The sequence below is a fragment of the Glycine max genome, chromosome 8 (genome assembly GCF_000004515.6).
Source record: "Glycine max cultivar Williams 82 chromosome 8, Glycine_max_v4.0, whole genome shotgun sequence".
NCBI classification, from domain to species: Eukaryota; Viridiplantae; Streptophyta; class Magnoliopsida; order Fabales; family Fabaceae; genus Glycine; species Glycine max.
The window spans coordinates 38,013,859-38,032,045 of record NC_038244.2 but is presented as its reverse complement, the minus strand read 5'-3'; the positions used below and the strand labels follow the sequence as shown (position 1 = coordinate 38,032,045).

The following is an 18,187-nucleotide window of genomic DNA, read 5'->3' as shown; positions in this document are numbered from 1 at the left end:
TGTCTAAATTTGATAAATGTTAAGTTACCAAACTTTCATCAGCCATGTTTTATAAAATTTAGAAAATAAAAAAAAATACAAAAGTTCTTTGATTAAGCATTAGGCAACTAATTTTCTATTTTAACTTTACAATTTTAAAATTCTGCAATAATGGATCATTTGATTCCTTTTATTTGGTTAATAACCAAGTTTCTGTCAATTTATTTTCATTTTTTGTCATAAAAAATAATTAATAAATTTATTCAGGACCGATAACTGAAGAAACAAGGAAGAGGAAAATGTAAATGGGCCTACTGTGACGAATACAAAAACAAATCCACTATACAAACAAAAGCAGTACAAAATAAAGTCGTTTTGGGTCATGCCCCAAATTTTAGGGTATTACTATTAGCACTACCCCTTTTAGTATTGAAACTACCCATTCCTTTTAGCTGTATTCCCAAATTTCCCCTTAACCGAAACAAAACAAAAATGTATTTTCATTGCTTAAATGGAGCTGCGAAACAATTTATCAACGGAAACACATTTCCGTCTGTTATACACTTGCACAATATAATAGTGTTTGTTTCTGTTGTTTATTTAATGGATGAAGAAAAAAAATTAAATAAGAGAAATCCGATTCGGTTGGATTTAATTTTTTTTCGACCATACTTACTGAAACGGAAATACGCTTCCGTTGAGAAGGAGAGAAGACGAAAATGAGATTCGGGTGGACAAGCACCTGGACACATCCCAAACAAAAAACACAACAACAACAACACAGATTCAAACCCAAGCAAGATCCCTTCGTCTTCATTAGAGAAATTAAGCCACAAGATCACTGCATCCCCTTCGCCTTCAACAAAACCAAACCGTAAAAATCCCCAAATACACGACTGTGCGCAACCCCTCCGCCTCTGCAAACAAGGTTGTCGCACCTTGTGAAAACCCATATGCGTAAATCTCAACTACGATCTGGTCGGATCTATGGTCAGGGTGGGGCGGCGAGACGGTGCTTGGAGAAGGGGTTAGGGGGTATAGGGATTTGGAATTGTGGGCAAAAGAGACATTTCATCCTTCTTGGTATTGCTAGGCACTACTGGTGGTGAGAATACTAATTTCCTATTAGTAATAGGTTGTTAACCCAAAAGATAGGTATCCGATTGGTTTTTATAAAAAAATATATTAAAGTAACACAAAAATATCAGGTTAGTCATTAAAATGCTTAAATATGATTTTATTTCCTTATAAAATAGGATGTTTTTGGTTGTAGCTTTTTAAAGTTTTTTTTTTTAGTCTCTAAGCATTTCAATCTTTAAAGGAGTAAAATAAAATAAAAACCCAAAGTTGTCATTAAAATGACTATTATTTTAATCCTTGGTTTTTAATATACTTCTTAGTATATTTTGTATTATTCGTTAATATTTTTTTAAAAATTATTAGTTAAACTTATTAAATAAAAAACAAATTAAAACTTCTACAAGATCGTGTGATCTTCAATAAATTTAGGTAAAAAAAAAAGAATTTAATGACAATATTAATCATATAAAATAATTTTATGTTGTCATTTAGTCATAACTTATATATATATAACCATTAAATTCAACAAAATATTGTTAAACACGGCCTTATAGGAGTATTCAAGGAGCGGAAGCCTAGTTCTAGAAAATATCAATATAACCCTTCAGTGCCTAAAGTGGTTTTGGTTATTATCAATTTATCAATGCTGTTATGTGTTTTCATTGCAAATGTTGAATAATGAGATATTGTTGTGACAAGGCATCTTATCCATCAAGTTGTGCATGCATACTAAATTGCAAGTTGAGACCCACAGCAAAGGTAGGGTAATTGACATCCACTCGAATGTCTGCCATCATGTGTGGGTCCGAAAAGCATTGGTGTTTATTGTTTAGGGGCCAAACTTTGCGTCATGATTCAATGCAACTCCACACAAAAGAGAGAAATTCGATGATCTGATATGATTTCATGTTGCCAGTGGTTGAAGCACATAAACATATATAGTATACCAAATCCAAAAGAGATCAAAATGTAGGTGGGGGCGTTAGTTAAATTAATTATCAAACCCGTGATATGAACAGAAAGAAAGCACACAAACTTGTGTGTTGCATATTGATCCATATTTTTATATCACATTGCATCATGGGTCTTATGCATATGTGCAAATCGACTTTTCTCTCCATCTCCATAATTTGCTTCTATTCTTTAATAAAGTTCTTCAACCCTGAAGGTTCCTGAAGACCCTTCTTAAGGTTTGGTCTCCAAATACATGTATGTTGCTACATCTTATCTTATTCGTTGGAAGAGTCACTAACTTGGATAGTAATTTTGTAACTAGTAGTTGAGCAGAGTGTGCCTGAGTAGTTGTAAATTTTCTGGTATTTGAATTTCCTGAATCTTGAAGGTTCTTCGAGACCCTTCTTAAGGTGTGGTCTCCAAATACATATATAGCTATGTTGCTACATCTTATGCTATTAATTGGAAGAGTCACTAGCTTGGATAGTATTTTTCTAACAAACAGTTAAGCGGTGTGCCTGAGTTGTAAATTTTCTGGTATTTGAATTCTGTAACAAAAGGTGGTACTATTTGTATGTTAGGTAGTGCAGGAATTGGAGAGCATGGAAAGTGACCAGAAAGTTCAAATGGCATCTAGGAGTGAGGTCGTGTCAAGTGTTGCTGGGGTGGAGTTTCAAGGGGCTCCTAATTTGGGACAAGGTGGTGGTGGTGGTGGCCTTCAGAGACAACCTAGTATGACCAAGAGCAATTGTCTTTGTTCTCCAACCACACATGCTGGTTCTTTTCGTTGCCGGCTTCACCGTGCCCCTAGCCTCCAGAGGACCAAAAGCATGGAATCAGAGTCCCTCAGGGATCAGGCATCTACGGTTCATTCTTCAATTGTTGATGCTGTTGCTGTTGCTAACAAGGATCCAGTTCATTGATCTTCTGATGAATTGAATGTTAAATTGTTACTAAGCTGCTATATGATTACTTGTGTTTAGGCGCGTCATGTTGTTTACTTTCTATCTATTTATAAAATGAGAAAAAAAAAATTGATGAATTGACAGTGTAAAATTTTTTACAAAGTCATCTAATCATAAACCAATGGTAAGTTATAATAATTGCAAGGTGTAGAGATGTATGTCATGTAAGTAATTTTACTCTATACGATTGTCACGTTAACAATTTGGGATCATTTAATTTCATTCCTGCTTGATTGTCCTTTCAAGTGTATGTTATTAAAAGTTGAAATACCCGTTGTCTTTTTACTCTTTTCACATCCCCGTATTTTTCTAAGTGTCCTTTCCTTAACTTGATCACTAAATCTAGTCGTATAAAGTGTTCTGTCATTTTTTCTGTTGTCTTTGTGGTATTGTATTCATGAAACATAATAGCATCTCATGTGAAGCAATACACCATGTACATGGATTAATTGTGAAGGTCTATGTGCTACGATAATCTATGACTACAGGGAGTGGTTCCAAAACTCATTAAGTCTCTCTGCTTCATGAACAAGAATCACTTCATTGATTCTGAAACTGAAATTTTGCAGTGGACAAAACTTAGTACAGTTGCTTGAGCATCGATGTTATTTATATAAAGCTACAATTTTAATTGATGAATAATACTTAAAAACATAAACTACTGTCCATTTGGCAAAATCTTTTTTTGATTTTGTCAAAATTTTCCCATATTTGATGTCTTCGAGTTGTTATATAATAATAGATTCAGGTTCCCGATGAATCTAGATATAGCAAAACATCAAAGTTTATGTATACAATATTATTAATTTGTTATAAAATTTGATCTACGCATATGTTGCCAATTATAAGATTCAACATGAACCAAGTCTAGCAACAAAATTTTCCCCTGACATCGTACCCTGATGATGAACAACTACAATCTCATTCAAATTTGTGAGTTGGAACTACATAGAAGAAACAACATTGTGAATCATTGAAACAACCACCTGCACCAACATTGCCTAGAGATGAAAACAAAAATTGATTTACCAACATGGCCTAGCACTATTAGACTCGAATAGCACAAACGAACTTGGAATCAACCATCATAATTGTCACTTGCAGGCGATTAATTTAATGACCAGTAAAATTTCCAATTACTTATACAGACACATTATTGGTGTTGAGGTGTGTTATGTGGGTAGTATATTTTCGATAAACACGTTCAGAAGCAAGCTTCCACGTCATTTCCTTGCATAAATTTGATTTCGTATCTCTAACCTCTAAATAGTTTTTTTTTCGATTCCAACTTTTTAATAGTAAAAGTGGAGCAACGAACCATTGGAAAATAAAGAGATCCACTAAGAATTAGGAGGGTACATTCCTATTCACGCACGCAACTTCTTGACAAATGACTGGTAAGTAGTTTGAATTGAAGTATTGAATTAGAGAAGAAGCAAACAAAATATCAAAAGGAATGTAAACAGTAATGGTTCAAGTAAGTAGTACAAAGAATTGTTGTTAATGCTAATCATACCTAGTAGTACTAGTAAATCAGTCATTGATGTCAGGAATATTCATGCAGGCATGCTCTCAAAATAGTTATTTAGTCAAGGTCAAAGAAACTATGATGACTAGTGATCATGATTGCAACAATGATGATGACGACCACCACAGCCAGTCCCCCACTATTTGATTCCCATATATATATATATGCTTTTTATGACTTTGTTGAACCTAAAAAATTTAGAAAAGTATAATTCTTTCACCGCCTCCAAAACAGTGAGAGGTCGGTCTAAGTTTGTGAGATTGAACTAACTAGTTAGTTCTCTAGGGACATAATTCGTCTCATCAATCCCACAAAAATCCAAATTAATGATTATAATTAGAAATCTGAGAGTAAAGGAGGTTGAAAGTGACCTCCATCAAATACACCCAGCGCAATTAAGAAGTCAACTCAATACCTAAATAATTAGTTGATATTGAAGAAGCCTATGATTTCAGGGCCTCAAAACTTGTTACACATATTTCTCAGTAGTGCTGAAAAGGTTTGGCTTTAAATGGAATACCCATCTTTACTCTTCAATTATTTTTTGCTTAGAATAGTAAATGTGGATACATGGAGGTTTATTGTAGGGATGGAACAATGCTGAGTCATGGGTATTAAACACAACAAGTGGTTTTAAGTTCAATAGTTGTCGTTGTTTCAATAATACCACTTAGAAGCAAACATATCTTACCAATGCTGGATCTTATTCTTTCTTGTTTATTTGTGCTACTTTTTGGTCGGTATTCATTGCAACATCATTTTGTTAACCAAACTAACACACTAGATTGTTCCACCGCATGATATATTAATGACAAATCTCTGCTAACAAAACACCAAATGTCCAACCTTAATTATTTGCAACAAATCCTATCCATAACAAGATATCAATTCAATAAGGGACGACATTATCCGCGTGGATACAAAATAGATATGAGGAACATAATCTGATATTACACTATTAATTGCTTTATGTTAGAAGCATGAAAATATCAATAATTAATTTTTATCAACAGAATCAGGACCCATTTGAAGTGAACCACCAAAGATGAACATAGCCACGTGTTTCAGATTCGTGGACACAAACGGCACCCTTGACCCTACAATTCGTCACTTACACCTAAGGTTCCTCTTCCTCAATCATCATCCAATTTTTCACAAATGTGATTTTTACCAAAGAGATTTCCCCCTTTTTGAAAAATCTCATTTCTCATTATTATATAGGTTACCTGAACAATGCACATTTTTGGATTCATTAATTTTCCCTAGATTTTACATTACATTACAACTTACATATAGTATATGTTACCCTCTAAATTCCCCATATCCCCATCATGAAAAATAGAAAAATTCACTCAATTCTTTTCAGTGGCACTTCTATTTGTAGACCACAACTTGCTAAACATTTTTTTGGGCTGAGTGGGAAGACCAAGAATACCCTTAAACCTAGAAGTTCTTCCAATCTCATCACGGGGCACAACATTTTCATCCAAGTCATCCTCAGCTAGCTTCATTCTGAGAGTAGGGTTCCTAGTTGTTGACTTTGATGACTTGAATCCAGAAACACTCCAATTGTCATCAACATGAATACTAGTTGTGGTGCTCAATGGTGCTGTGTGCTTTGAAGGGTCAATGCCATTTGCAGTGAGCAATGCCTTGATGTTGCTTGGCATGTCACTCACTTTGCCACCAGCTGCTGCTGCTCTTACTTGCTCAAAGAAGAGAACTTGCACAACAACTCTTAGGGGAAGAAGCTCATTCTGTGCTGCATGCATGCATGCTTCCATAGACAGCTTTTTGCAGTCTAGAATTCTACATAGCCTCTTCCTTTCACTCTTGCTGAGTTCTGGATGTGCCTACATTTTTCAGTTAAACAAAATTTTTAGTGATACTAATGGGGTTCTTTCTCCCAGTAACATATATTACATTACTAAAGAGTTTAGAGTTCTCTTTTTGTAAAAATTTTGCTTAATGGAATGAACACATTTATCATGGAAAATGGGAAAAACACACTACCAATCATGTGAAGGACTAAAGAACATTTATCTCCTTTTCTTTTTATCCCTATCTAATGAACACAACTAGTATAAATAAAAACTCATTAAGGTCGTCTAAGTAGCAGAGAATTTGAATATTTTGCAGGATGTCCTAAGTTCAAAGTTCATTGTTGCCATTATAGAGAGAAGAACAAAAAAACTAGTACCAATAAAATAAAACTCGTGTGTACCAAAAATGTTCTTTCATAGTTATCACTGACATTTTTTTTCTTTCTTGTTCTAACCAAGTGAAATGACTAACTGCCAGAACAGAAATTAGAAACTGCGAGTGTTAGTCAGAAAGTGGCCACATTCACACCAAATTTCTGGTGGGTCATCCTACTATACCTAAACCACGAAAAAATGTTGAATGAGACAAGATTTCAAGGTCGAGTTGTTTATCCACCAATTCTGTCCCACCATTGAAACATGTTCTTCAACCAGAGCCCCCCAGGAACCCCTCTTTGTTGGCCATTTTTTTTTTCCTACCATGTACAACATGAAGTAATTCTGAAAATAAATAGAAATTTCTTAATCAAAACATTACCTTGAGATAAATGTCAATAGCTCTGTACAGATCATCATGATCATGCCTTGCAAAATCTGGTATAGTTTCAACAATAGCAATGAATTTTGAGAGAGGCAAATTCACATCCCTGGCAACCTCCTGAAGGTACCTATCCACAAGCTTTGCCACCTTAAGTTTTGAGCTATGAGAAGCTGAGGAGGACCTCCTACTCTCTTGAAACTCAAGGTTAATATTCTCGGCGGAACGAGACCGCCTTCTTTCGACGGCAAATCTTGATCTTGGAGGGCTGGTTGGAGGACTCTGACCTTGCAACATGAACTGTTCCAATATGGTCATCACCAAGTCCACTTCATAGATCATATCATTAGTACTCTTAGACACTGAGCGTATCAGAAGATCGTTAACCGCTGCTTCCTCCAACTGAAGTCCTACCCTTGTGGCCAATTCCACCTTTGAAGAAGAAGAAGCATTGAGAATATTGGCAGCCTTCAATAGCTTAAGAAGGAAGCTGCAAGAAACAGCACCTTTCTCTGCTGGAAGCAAGCTCACTATTGATTCCAAAAGTAGTCTATGTTTTGAATTCACTTCACTTGCAGAATCTGAATCTGAGTCTGATTCAGTTTTTTCCCTCTTGACATGATGCACATTCTTCCTTATATTTGGTAGCCATCTAGATGCATAGATTTTCAATGCATCACCAATGAGATTTGAGGGTGTCTTGCCACCAGATTTGATGGCTATCATGGTTCTCCAATACAAGTCTATGCTCAAATCTGCTAAATCCTCAGCCCACCAACCTCTGCTTGTTGATTTGTGTCTCAAGCTTTCGCTTCCGGTGCATGAAGACACATCATCCCTCACCCTCCGGGAATGGCTGTGTGACAAACTCACCTTTGATGGGTGGCTTAAGGCCTTTGAGGCAATTGCCTCAATGCATCTGCTTGAAATTGCTAAGTCCTCTGACCACAAAGGCAATGCCTTTGTGGTTTGTAAAGTCACAATGGAATCCTTCCAGCCATTGAGGATGCATGAGTTGAAGAAAACATCAAGCTTGTAAATCAAATTCCCCTTCTCAACATCCTCAGTCATCTGCAAGTACTCGGCCGCGCATCGCGCGGCCACGATGTTGTAAGCACTGAGAGTGATTGTTATGCCATAGCAGAACTTGGCACAAAGCTCAAATGTTTCCACCCCGCCAGGAAAATCAGGTAGTTGGACTATTTGGTGCTGTGGAGAATCAGAACTCTCTGAGCATAGCCTTTGCAGGCGAAAACATTTGGACAGTAGTGGAAACTGAACAACATCAACAATTCAACATGAACCAATATGTGACAAAACAATAATGAATGAACAATAAAAAAAAAAAAGATACAAAAAGTTTCTTAAAATATAAAAATGGACTGAGATAGAACTTGAAGAGTTTCTATCATTGGTAATTTGGTATTCTCAAGTGTAAAAGTTTCAAGAAGCATACCTTGTGAAGAAGGTATCTAGTTCCTTTCACTTGAATTATGAAGTCACTTGAAACTTCAGAAGAGATTGTCCTGCATACAAAGAAAAAGGAAAAAACTCATGTTACTCACCTGAAGCTGATACACATTAATCCATTAATCATCTACAAATAGAACCAATAAAAATTGATCTATCTATGACTTGCCTTACAGACTCTGCAGTGTAAAAGGTGTCCGAACGAGATCCTAGTTTCATAAACTTCATGATTGTGTGTCAACAATTTCTTTTATGCTAAATCATGTAGTTATTTGCATAATTCAGAACGGCACAAAACACAAGTAGTGCAATAAGAGCATATAGTGGTGAAGAACATCTACATGAAATGCTCTTTCATTATATTGCCAAGTGGAAAATGAATCAACAGAACTCATAAAGTTTCTGGAGCCTCAATGGAAAACTTCAAGAACTCTCAGACAGAAAAAGAAAGTAAAGAAGATCAAGTTTTTTTGGGGGGAGAGAGAGGATGTGAAGAAGTTCCAATGGAAAAGGAAAAACAAGAGGCTTGCTACGGGAAGAAATAATACAAAGCAGTTTAAATAAGTAGGAGTGACAACAAATATGGTAAAAAGGAACGCAACTTTGATCACATTCATTCAGAAACAATTTTGTTATTTTGTAAGAAAAAAAATGAAATTATAAATGAAATTCGTCAAGTGTATTTGAAAGATTACGTAATTTTTTTAGTACTAATGTTCAATCATTGATAGAAAGTGTATTTGACAGATTACGCAAAGAAGTGTGTTTCTAATGCTGTTCAATGGTCAATCGACATAAATTGGGAGCATCTAACACTACAAAGTTATCAGTGAATTGGACATTTTAAAGAGAAAGGATCAAAGGGCAATGCAAATTCTTCCCGATTTAGGAAGATATATATAGATTACACAGGCGTGCTCTAAAATAAAACGACTATATATAGCTTAGCAGCACAACACCCAAAGAAAATGCAACAAAACCAAAAACAAAATTGCAATGAAAAAATGATTATAAATTGAACAAAAGTAAGATCTTTAAGTATGGTTTTCCAATAGAAATTAGAATTTTAACTCAATAATCTGCATAATAAAAATTTACATTGAGTGCCAACACATATAACTAAGTTTTTTCCTTACAAATCTTTCTATTATTTTATAAAAAGAGAATAATCATAAATCATCCTGCAACGTTCTTTTCTTAATCCCCTTACTTCTTTTGTATGATAAGTTTTGAATATGTTTTTGATTTAGTTACTCATTTAATCTTTATATATAGTTAAAAAATAAATTAATTTTAGTCTCTATACATACTATTTTTAATCCATTTTAGAGATTAAAAATAGTTAAAATGATAAAAAAAGATTATATTTTGCAAGCCATATTATATCTTTTTATAAATATTTTTCTTATTTTATAAAGAAAATGTTAAATAATAAGTATATCTAATATCTTTAAATATAAAACTCATTAAATATTTTCAAGAAAATGTATAACAAGATTTAAAATTATTCATAAAAGAACAACATCGAAATACAACAGGAAATATATACTCAGCTAAAATAAAGAATGCAATTCAGACGTGAGACTTTTACAAGCTGAGGTAAGACTTAAGAGCATCTGGATAGTGGATACCCAATAATGAAACTGTCAATCATTCATTGACCAATTCGACCTAGGAAAATTGTGTAACTTTATTATGTATTTATATTTTTATTCTGTTTTGCTTTGTTACTTAGTAGAAACACTAAAACTATAGCATGTTGTGCTATATTAACAAATAAAAAAAATAAAAAAAGGAATACGATGTTGTTGTAGGCTGTGTTACTTTTTACTATGGAGACAAGCCATTGCCAGCGTGCAACTCTAAAGGCAATTTCCACGTGCTTATCCTGCGCCTACTAGTGCCCTTCCTTCTCATCATTGCCACTGCAAAATTCCAATTTTCTTTTCTTTTTCTTTCCCTGCATTTTTTTAAACTTTGAAGCAGCCCCTCGGATTAGTTTAGTCAAACATTATTTTACTTTATATGCAACATGAACATGTTACAACTTACACTCCTCTCTCTCAAAAAGTGAATAGAAAATAATTTAAGTATAATAACACCGTAAAAGGGTCCTGAAATTATTTTGGTAAATGAAATAAAAAGAAAGAAACAGGAAAGTTACAGAATAATGCTGAAAGTAACCAAAGGATATGTGTATCAGTATCAAAGGTGCCTTTCACAATTCCAATGGATATCCTCCATCCATATATTAATTAATTTCATCTTATTATATATAAACGTGCATGAGTAAGATTGCCCCTATATATTACAAAAATAACCAAATTGCCATATTTTTTTTCTTTTTTTTGTTTGTCTTTTAGATTAGATGAGCCTTCATTTTCATTTATTGCAAATGGTCCAGGAGATTGAAACTACGCATATCACGAGTAAAACTTTGAAAACTTGGGTTGTCCAATGTTGGTTCATGAGATGTAGAATTTTACATTATTAGGTAAAATTAAGTTTTTTTTTTTTTTTTCTGGTTGAGAATTTTGGCTGTAACTGCTGGAATTGGTTAGAATGTGTTAATCTTTCACTTGATGGTTGTCTTTTACTTTGTTCCCCTTAGGATTCTAATGAGGCAAATGGCGCGAGTTGAATAACAGAGGAGATTAAGACAGGATGGATCTTAATATCACCACACTTTAAATCAAAATTTTATAAGTTTAAATTTGTGAGTATTTTTCCTCTCACTTAAATGCCACTTAACTTTTTTATTTGTATATAATGTTAAACTTTATCTTCATCCTAATCTAACGTGTGATTTTCTTTTTGGTCTGGAATTCTCTTACTTTTAGTTTCAGTTTTATGACGTCATATATTATGTCTCTTAGTCAAGTAATTCAGGATTTGAATCCTATTATATTCTTAAGTATAAAATAAATTATATTAAAAAAATTTACTCATTTTATGTGTACTCATCATCTTTGATAAAAATTAATCATGACTTTCAAAAGAGACTACATTATATCAATATTTATATCAATATTATAGTAAAAAAAAAATTGATAACCTCACATCAATTATTAAGCAACTATGATATGATGGTTGCGGGCCCTTTATTGGTAGGAAACAGAAAAGGAAAAACAGAGTTATATGAGGGTATGATATTCATGATTGGTTCCATATAGTGATGTGTCAGTATGATTTGTTCAATGCTAAAATCACATACATATATAAATTTTTGTTGGCAGAATTATTAGAAAAGTAGTAGAGGAGAGGGGAGGGGATGGGTCAGGTTCTATTTTAATTATATGCTTAATCAATCCAAGCTTTAAGAACCCCCACCCTCATAGATTCCACTGTAAAGTTTGAAAACACTTAGTCGCGTAGTAGTCCTACAATGTTCATGATGTATCATCTCAAAATAACAATAAACAAAGAAGCACGATGGAGAATTTAGCTCCACAAAATTATTCTATTACGTGGTAGTGTAAACAGCTATGATTCTCATAATTCGATTTTACGGCATTAGTCATTTGCTAGACTAAAGTTTTCTCGTACTTTAAACAGAGTTTAGTAGCATTTTGGTTCCCTTGTTGTTCGTGGTGGCTGGGATGGTGATGAAACAACGAGCATACAATGATTTGAGATGTGTGTTAGAGAGACTATTCTTAATGATTTATTTGTGTAGTGTATAAATCTTTCTAGATTTAACAGGTCCTTCTTTCTCGTAGGAAGGACATCAGAAACTGACATGCTAAGAAAGAGATGAGAGAACCCAAAGAAAAGAGAAAAAAAAGTGATTTTCGGTGCATCTAAAGAGAGTATGAAAGATGGTATTTATAGAGGAGGAAAGGTGCACAAAAACGGTTAAGAAATCAAAAACCAAAAAGGTATTTAAAACATTTTAATTATTAACGATAAAGAATAAAAAAGAAAATAAAATAAATGAATGAAAATTTTCATAATTGGATTAGATTAAAATATGTGACATTAAAAAATTCATTAGACGATTTGCACTACATCAAGCTCACATGACCCAAAACATTAAGGCTCGGATTTATGGGTCTTCTTACTTATATAATGTTCAACCTTCTCATTCTTACCTAATGTGGGATTTCACATCACCCTTGTATTCCAACAATCTTCCCTTCAAGTGTGAGTCTCTTCCACATGATAGTTTTTCTTTTAAGCAAAAGTCATTTTCAATCCACAAGTATCCAATGGTGACCCTTAGAGCTTAACCGTGGTTGTTCCAGCTCGTCTAACCATTGTCATCAACATGCTCTAGTACCTTACACCGTCCCAACACCTATGAGACCTGCTATCTGGCCTCCATGCATGGACTCACCCAACAGAAAGACTTTCAATACAAGAGATCCCCATGTCTTGGATCCACCATAGTCATCTACTCGTTTGAGCCGATTACCAAGTTGAACCATTAGCTCTGATACAATTTATTGGGAAGGTTGAGCACCATATAAGTAAGGAGAAGATCCATAAACCTAAGCTTTAAGATTTTGGATTAAGGTATGATGTTTGGTTCACTTATATGATTGCTCGTGACCCATTGATGAAATTCTCCCTGTTGTTTATCCTTTTAGACACACAACAATTGGTATCAAAGCTGATGGTTCGACTTGGTAATTGGCTCAGATGAGTAAGATGACTATGACAAATCCATGGACATGGAGATCCCTAGTATCGAAAGTCTTCTTGATGGGTGAGTTCGTGCATGGAGGCCAGGTAGCAGGTCCCGCAGGTGTTGTAATGGTGCAAGGTACTAGAGCATATTGGCAACAATGACTAGACGAGTTAGGGCAATCACAGTTAAGCTCTAATGGAAACCATTGGATACTCTTGGGTTGAAAATGACTTTTGCTCGAAGGAGAGACTACCATGTGGAAGAGACTTACACTTAAGGGGGAGATTGTTAAAATACAAGTGTGAGGTGAAGTCTCACATCAAGTAGAAATGAGAAGGTTAAGAACCATATAAGTAAGGATAAGACCCATAAACCTGAGTCTTAAGTTTTTGGGTTAACGTGTGGTATCAAGTTCACTTATGTGGTTGCTCATGACTCATTGGTATAAATTTCCCTAGTTTGCCCCCTCGGTTGCATAACATATACACTTTAAGATAGGCTAAGTAGGACTTAACACACAACATAGTTGGTGTAGTAAACTATATGAACCAAAAACACTTTATTTGTTAGTGGTCTATTAATACATAAAATAAGATTGTGCAAGGACAAGTGTATCCTATGTAATAGTATCATGGACTCAAAAGTTCGAATATCGTGGCCTAAAGGTTAGTTGTGTTCCTGAAATAACTCAATTTGCATAAACTAAATCATTTTGGAGATTTTTATCTTGAGTTTGAAAATTGTTAAGATCACATATTAGTATGTTATTATGATTAGATAGTAATTAGTGATATAGTCGTTATTAGATTGATCCTATGTAATCATTATTGATCTTATTTATTCATTATAATAAGGTTGTATGGTCATACACAACACAAAACATTGCACAGTAAAACATTGTTATATGGTATCTAAAGCTTAGGTTATTCTTGACAAAGGAATAACGAAAGTCGTTCTCCACTAAAGACCTACTATCCCTGATGGACCTCTTTACTTCGTTCGTATTTAGGCTCTAGGGACCCTTTTCTCCTTCTTCGACTATCTATTTTTGAATTTCAAGCAACTTTTTCGATCACCGTCGTCGACCATCATCGTTGTCCACTATTCTAACTGGGAAACCCATGGTTTGGATCACCCATCACTGATCTATCCAATGCCATATATTGTGCCTCCATCGGAGTTGACATGTGACCCCATGTGTCTCTTTTCAGAAATCAAAACAATGTCGTTTACCAAGCATGTAGGCGCGTACGACATTATTCCTAGCCATATATCCAACGACTATGTCACCTACCTAGTCCTTTTTCGCTTTGAGCATGCAATATTTGTGATGAACAGTGTCACATTCTCAACCACTATTTGGCAGCCACCCCATTGCTCTGTCACATCGTCTACATGCGCAACCAACTCAAAACACTATTACACGCAGCCCCACATAGGACTTTGGTGGGTAAATTTCATGCACATCTTTGTCCAACATCACACGAATTAATAGGATGTTGCATTCTATTAAAAAAATAACTCAATTGGGAGACTAGCTCATATTTCAAAAATTACAAATATAATTAAACCTTTATATTAAAAGTATAAGATGTTCTATTAAGTTATATTTAAATTAGATAATATAATGTAAAGCTTATGAGTCATGAATTAATAGGTGAGAGATTAAGAATTCTTTATATATAATAAAGTGAAAAATGAAAAATAGTAAATAAGGCAGGATTACGGAGTTTACTTTTTGAATATTTAAATTATTTTAATTAATTTTGAATTTATAATTGTTAAAATAGTAGATTTTCTTAAATAAAATTCATCTAAAAATAACACCTTAGAAAATTATTATTTAACGAAAGCACCCACCTTTATTAAGTTAGAAAAATATTACTTAGGTAGCACTAAATAAAATCTTTTAATTCTAAGATATAGATATTGAATGATCAATTATGAATATATAATAAATTTAAATTTATTTTTATTATTTATATTTTTTTTTCATTTTATTGTTGGGGAAAAATATTTATAAACTTTGTTGGTAATTAATGTATGTTTGAGAGTCAAGCTAGCTACCTTAATTTAGTGGATTTTCTTACGGTTACATCTGTTTTTATCTATAAGACTAAAATTCAAGATTTTATTTAAAAAATATGAATTTAATTTCACTCAAACCAACGACATGCATTATATTATATTATAAAAAATATATATTTTTAGTCTCTATACTTTCGTGAAATCTTGTTTTTAATCCTCCAAGTTTAATATCACCAGAATTAGTCCCTATATTTTACAAAAAAGAATTGTTTTTAGTTTCTCCACACAAACTTCTCACAAACAACATTAACAAGTGTAACATGGCACCCATGTGATTAATGATGTGAGAAAATGTTTTATTTTTTTAAAAAAAAGAATTTATTAATATGTATCCCCCGAAGACATCGAACCATAACTTTCAAATGCTCCAATTTTGTCTTTGTTTTCATTGTCATTCTTTAACAATTGTTGTAGATTTGTTGTTGCGTCTTCTCCTACTTTTATTTGTTTCTTAAATGACGTTTCCATGAATTTATACGGTAAATAGGAAATGTAATCTATTTGTCATATAGAAAATAACGTCAACACCATTTGTGAGGAGTGAGTATATATATTATATTATATCTTAATTTAATGGGTAAAATTCATTATAGATTGAAAATAGATAATTAAATAGATATTTACTTATTAATAGGGTGAGAACAAGTAGCAAGGTATGTACCATAATTAAAATTTTGACTATGGATTGCTCTGACTTATTTTTAGTACGCCTATATAAATACCAATGTATGAGGGACTATTGTTCATGCTTGCCCTATTCTGTCCCGTCCCATCCTGCCCCAATCCATTGTCATCTCTCTCTAGCCAATTCATTTGCTTGTTCAATTTTTTTATATTTCAAATTTATTTTAAATCTATAAATAGGAAACATTAATTTAAATCTTTCATGAAAGAAAATTTGACACATGGTTTTTTAGGTCTTAGATCATAAATCATAGGTGTCTCCTAACTCATTAGGTCAAAAACTAATTATGTTCATCGCGCATGTGCTAAGTCAAAAGACATTTATATCTTAAAGACGAACAATGACTCCTAATTATTTTGATTAGATGGAAATAAAAAAAAATGATAAAAGTTGTGTTTGATATGCTATTAGATCATACTCTATTTGTGCATTTGAAGTTTCAAATGATGCACTCATAAGATGATTTGATATAGCATTTAAGTGGTACATTTAAGATTTTCATGTAAAAAAGATTCTCCTAGGATTTGTCAAAGTTCAATGAAAAATAAATGAATTTTACAATCTAGAAGACGATAATCCTCATCAAAAGATGTGCTTTGTTGTTACAAACCTACTATGATGAAAGAAGTGACTTCGATGCTGAAGTACAAGACACACTAGCCTATCAACATAGACTTTGCATGAAGAAGGGACATGTTGGGGAGATTCGAGGGGTACACCTGTGAACCACGAGCCACCACATAAGGAGACCTAACACCACACTCTAACCCAAAACCTTAAGGCTCAGGTTTATGGGTCTTCTCCTCACTTATATGGTGCTCAACCTTTCCACTTCTACCCGAAGTGGGACTTCACCTCACACTTGTAACCCAACATATCTCCCCCTCAAGTGTGAGTCTCTTCCACATGGTAGTCTCCCCCTCGACTGGAAGTCTTTATCATCCACGAGTATAGTCATGGCCACCTGCGGTACTTGCCTTGCCTGCTAGACATTCTGGCCACCTGCACGCTACGTCGTGCGCTACTATCTTACTTGTCTGAGCTGGTCACCAAGTCGAACCATCGGCTCTAATACCACTGTTGGAGAGATTCGAGGGATACACCTGTAGACCATGAGCCACCATATAAGGAAGCCTGACACCACACTCTAACCCAAAACCTTAAGGCTCAGGTTTATGGGTCTTCTCCTCACTTATATGGTGCTCAACCTTTCCACTTCTACCCGATGTGAGACTTCACCTCACACTTGTAACCCAACACATCTCCCCCTCAAGTGTGAGTCTCTTCCACATGGTAGCCTCCCCCTCTAGCGGAGGTCTTTTATCATTCACGAGTATAGCCATGGCCACCTGCGGTACTTGCCCTGCCCGCTAGCCATTCTGGCCACCCCACTTCACCTGCGGGGCACGCTGTGCCGCTAACCATTCTGGCCACCTGTGGTACTTGCATACTCGTTTGAGTCAGAACCTGGTCGAACCATCGGCTCTGATACCAATTGTTGGGGAGATTCGAGGGGTACACCTGTGGACCACGAGCCACCACATAAGGAGACCTAACACCACACTCTAACCCAAAACCTTAAGGCTCAGGTTTATGGGTCTTCTCCTCACTTATATGGTGCTCAACCTTTCCACTTCTACCCGATGTGGGACTTCACCTCACACTTGTAACCCAACAAGGACATACATTTAATGCAAGCATTAAATGCTCCAACGCACTCAAGACTTCAGACAAAGATTAGAATAAAGAATCCAACTCTTGTGAAACAACAAATACTTGGAGAAAAAGACTATATATAGAAGAAGCTTTGAAGAAACAAGACACGAACAATCTACATGAATTATTCTTTTCATGTAAAGTTTTTTTTTTGTAAATTTTTGTAGAAACACCTTGTATACCTTGAGAGAAAAAGACTAAAAGTGTTGAGATATATTTGTCTGTAAGATGATCACATATTTAGTTAGTGTGCAATCTTCCAACAAATCTTATTGATTTGTTTAAAGCTAACAATTAGGGGTGGGAATAGGTCAGGCCAGGCCAGGCTTTAAAAGGCTTGAGCCTAGCCTACGATTAATTTTTGAGGCTTGAGTCTGACCTATAGCCTATCAAAGACTTTTACTTTGGCTCGGCCTGGCCTTTTTAAAAGCCTAGCCAGGCCTGGTAGCCTATTTAAAAGTCTTCTTCACATTAAATCTTTAATATTCCTAGTTGTTTTTACCAAAAAAAAT

General features: G+C 34.5%; 1 protein-coding gene and 1 long non-coding RNA gene across 2 annotated transcripts; one reads left to right on the top strand and one right to left on the bottom strand.

Annotated features, from left to right (window-relative positions):
- Positions 1–1,487: 1,487 nt before the first annotated feature.
- Positions 1,488–3,223, top strand: LOC100798943 (uncharacterized). Its single transcript, XR_005892683.1, has 2 exons — positions 1,488–2,268; positions 2,595–3,223. It is a non-coding gene; the product is annotated as an uncharacterized lncRNA (long non-coding RNA).
- Positions 3,224–5,693: 2,470 nt separating this feature from the next.
- Positions 5,694–9,461, bottom strand: LOC100798413 (BTB/POZ domain-containing protein At1g67900). The gene is made up of 4 exons (XM_003531937.5): positions 8,726–9,461; positions 8,543–8,612; positions 7,087–8,361; positions 5,694–6,359 (listed from the first exon to the last, which is right to left on the bottom strand). Exons 1-4 carry the CDS (start codon positions 8,782–8,784, stop codon positions 5,859–5,861), a joined length of 1,905 nt encoding a protein of 634 aa, XP_003531985.1. The 5' UTR covers positions 8,785–9,461; the 3' UTR covers positions 5,694–5,858.
- Positions 9,462–18,187: the final 8,726 nt, after the last annotated feature.

Bases quoted from the DNA above. Each gene is read 5' to 3' on its own strand.
- LOC100798413 (XM_003531937.5), bottom strand. From the start codon at position 8,784: ATGAAGTTTATGAAACTAGGATCTCGTTCGGACACCTTTTACACTGCA. The intron at 8,613-8,725 runs GCAAGTCATAGA...CTTTGTATGCAG, and splicing joins TACACTGCAGAGTCTGTAAG to GACAATCTCTTCTGAAGTTT. The intron at 6,360-7,086 runs GTAATGTTTTGA...TGAAAAATGTAG, and splicing joins CTATTGACATTTATCTCAAG to GCACATCCAGAACTCAGCAA.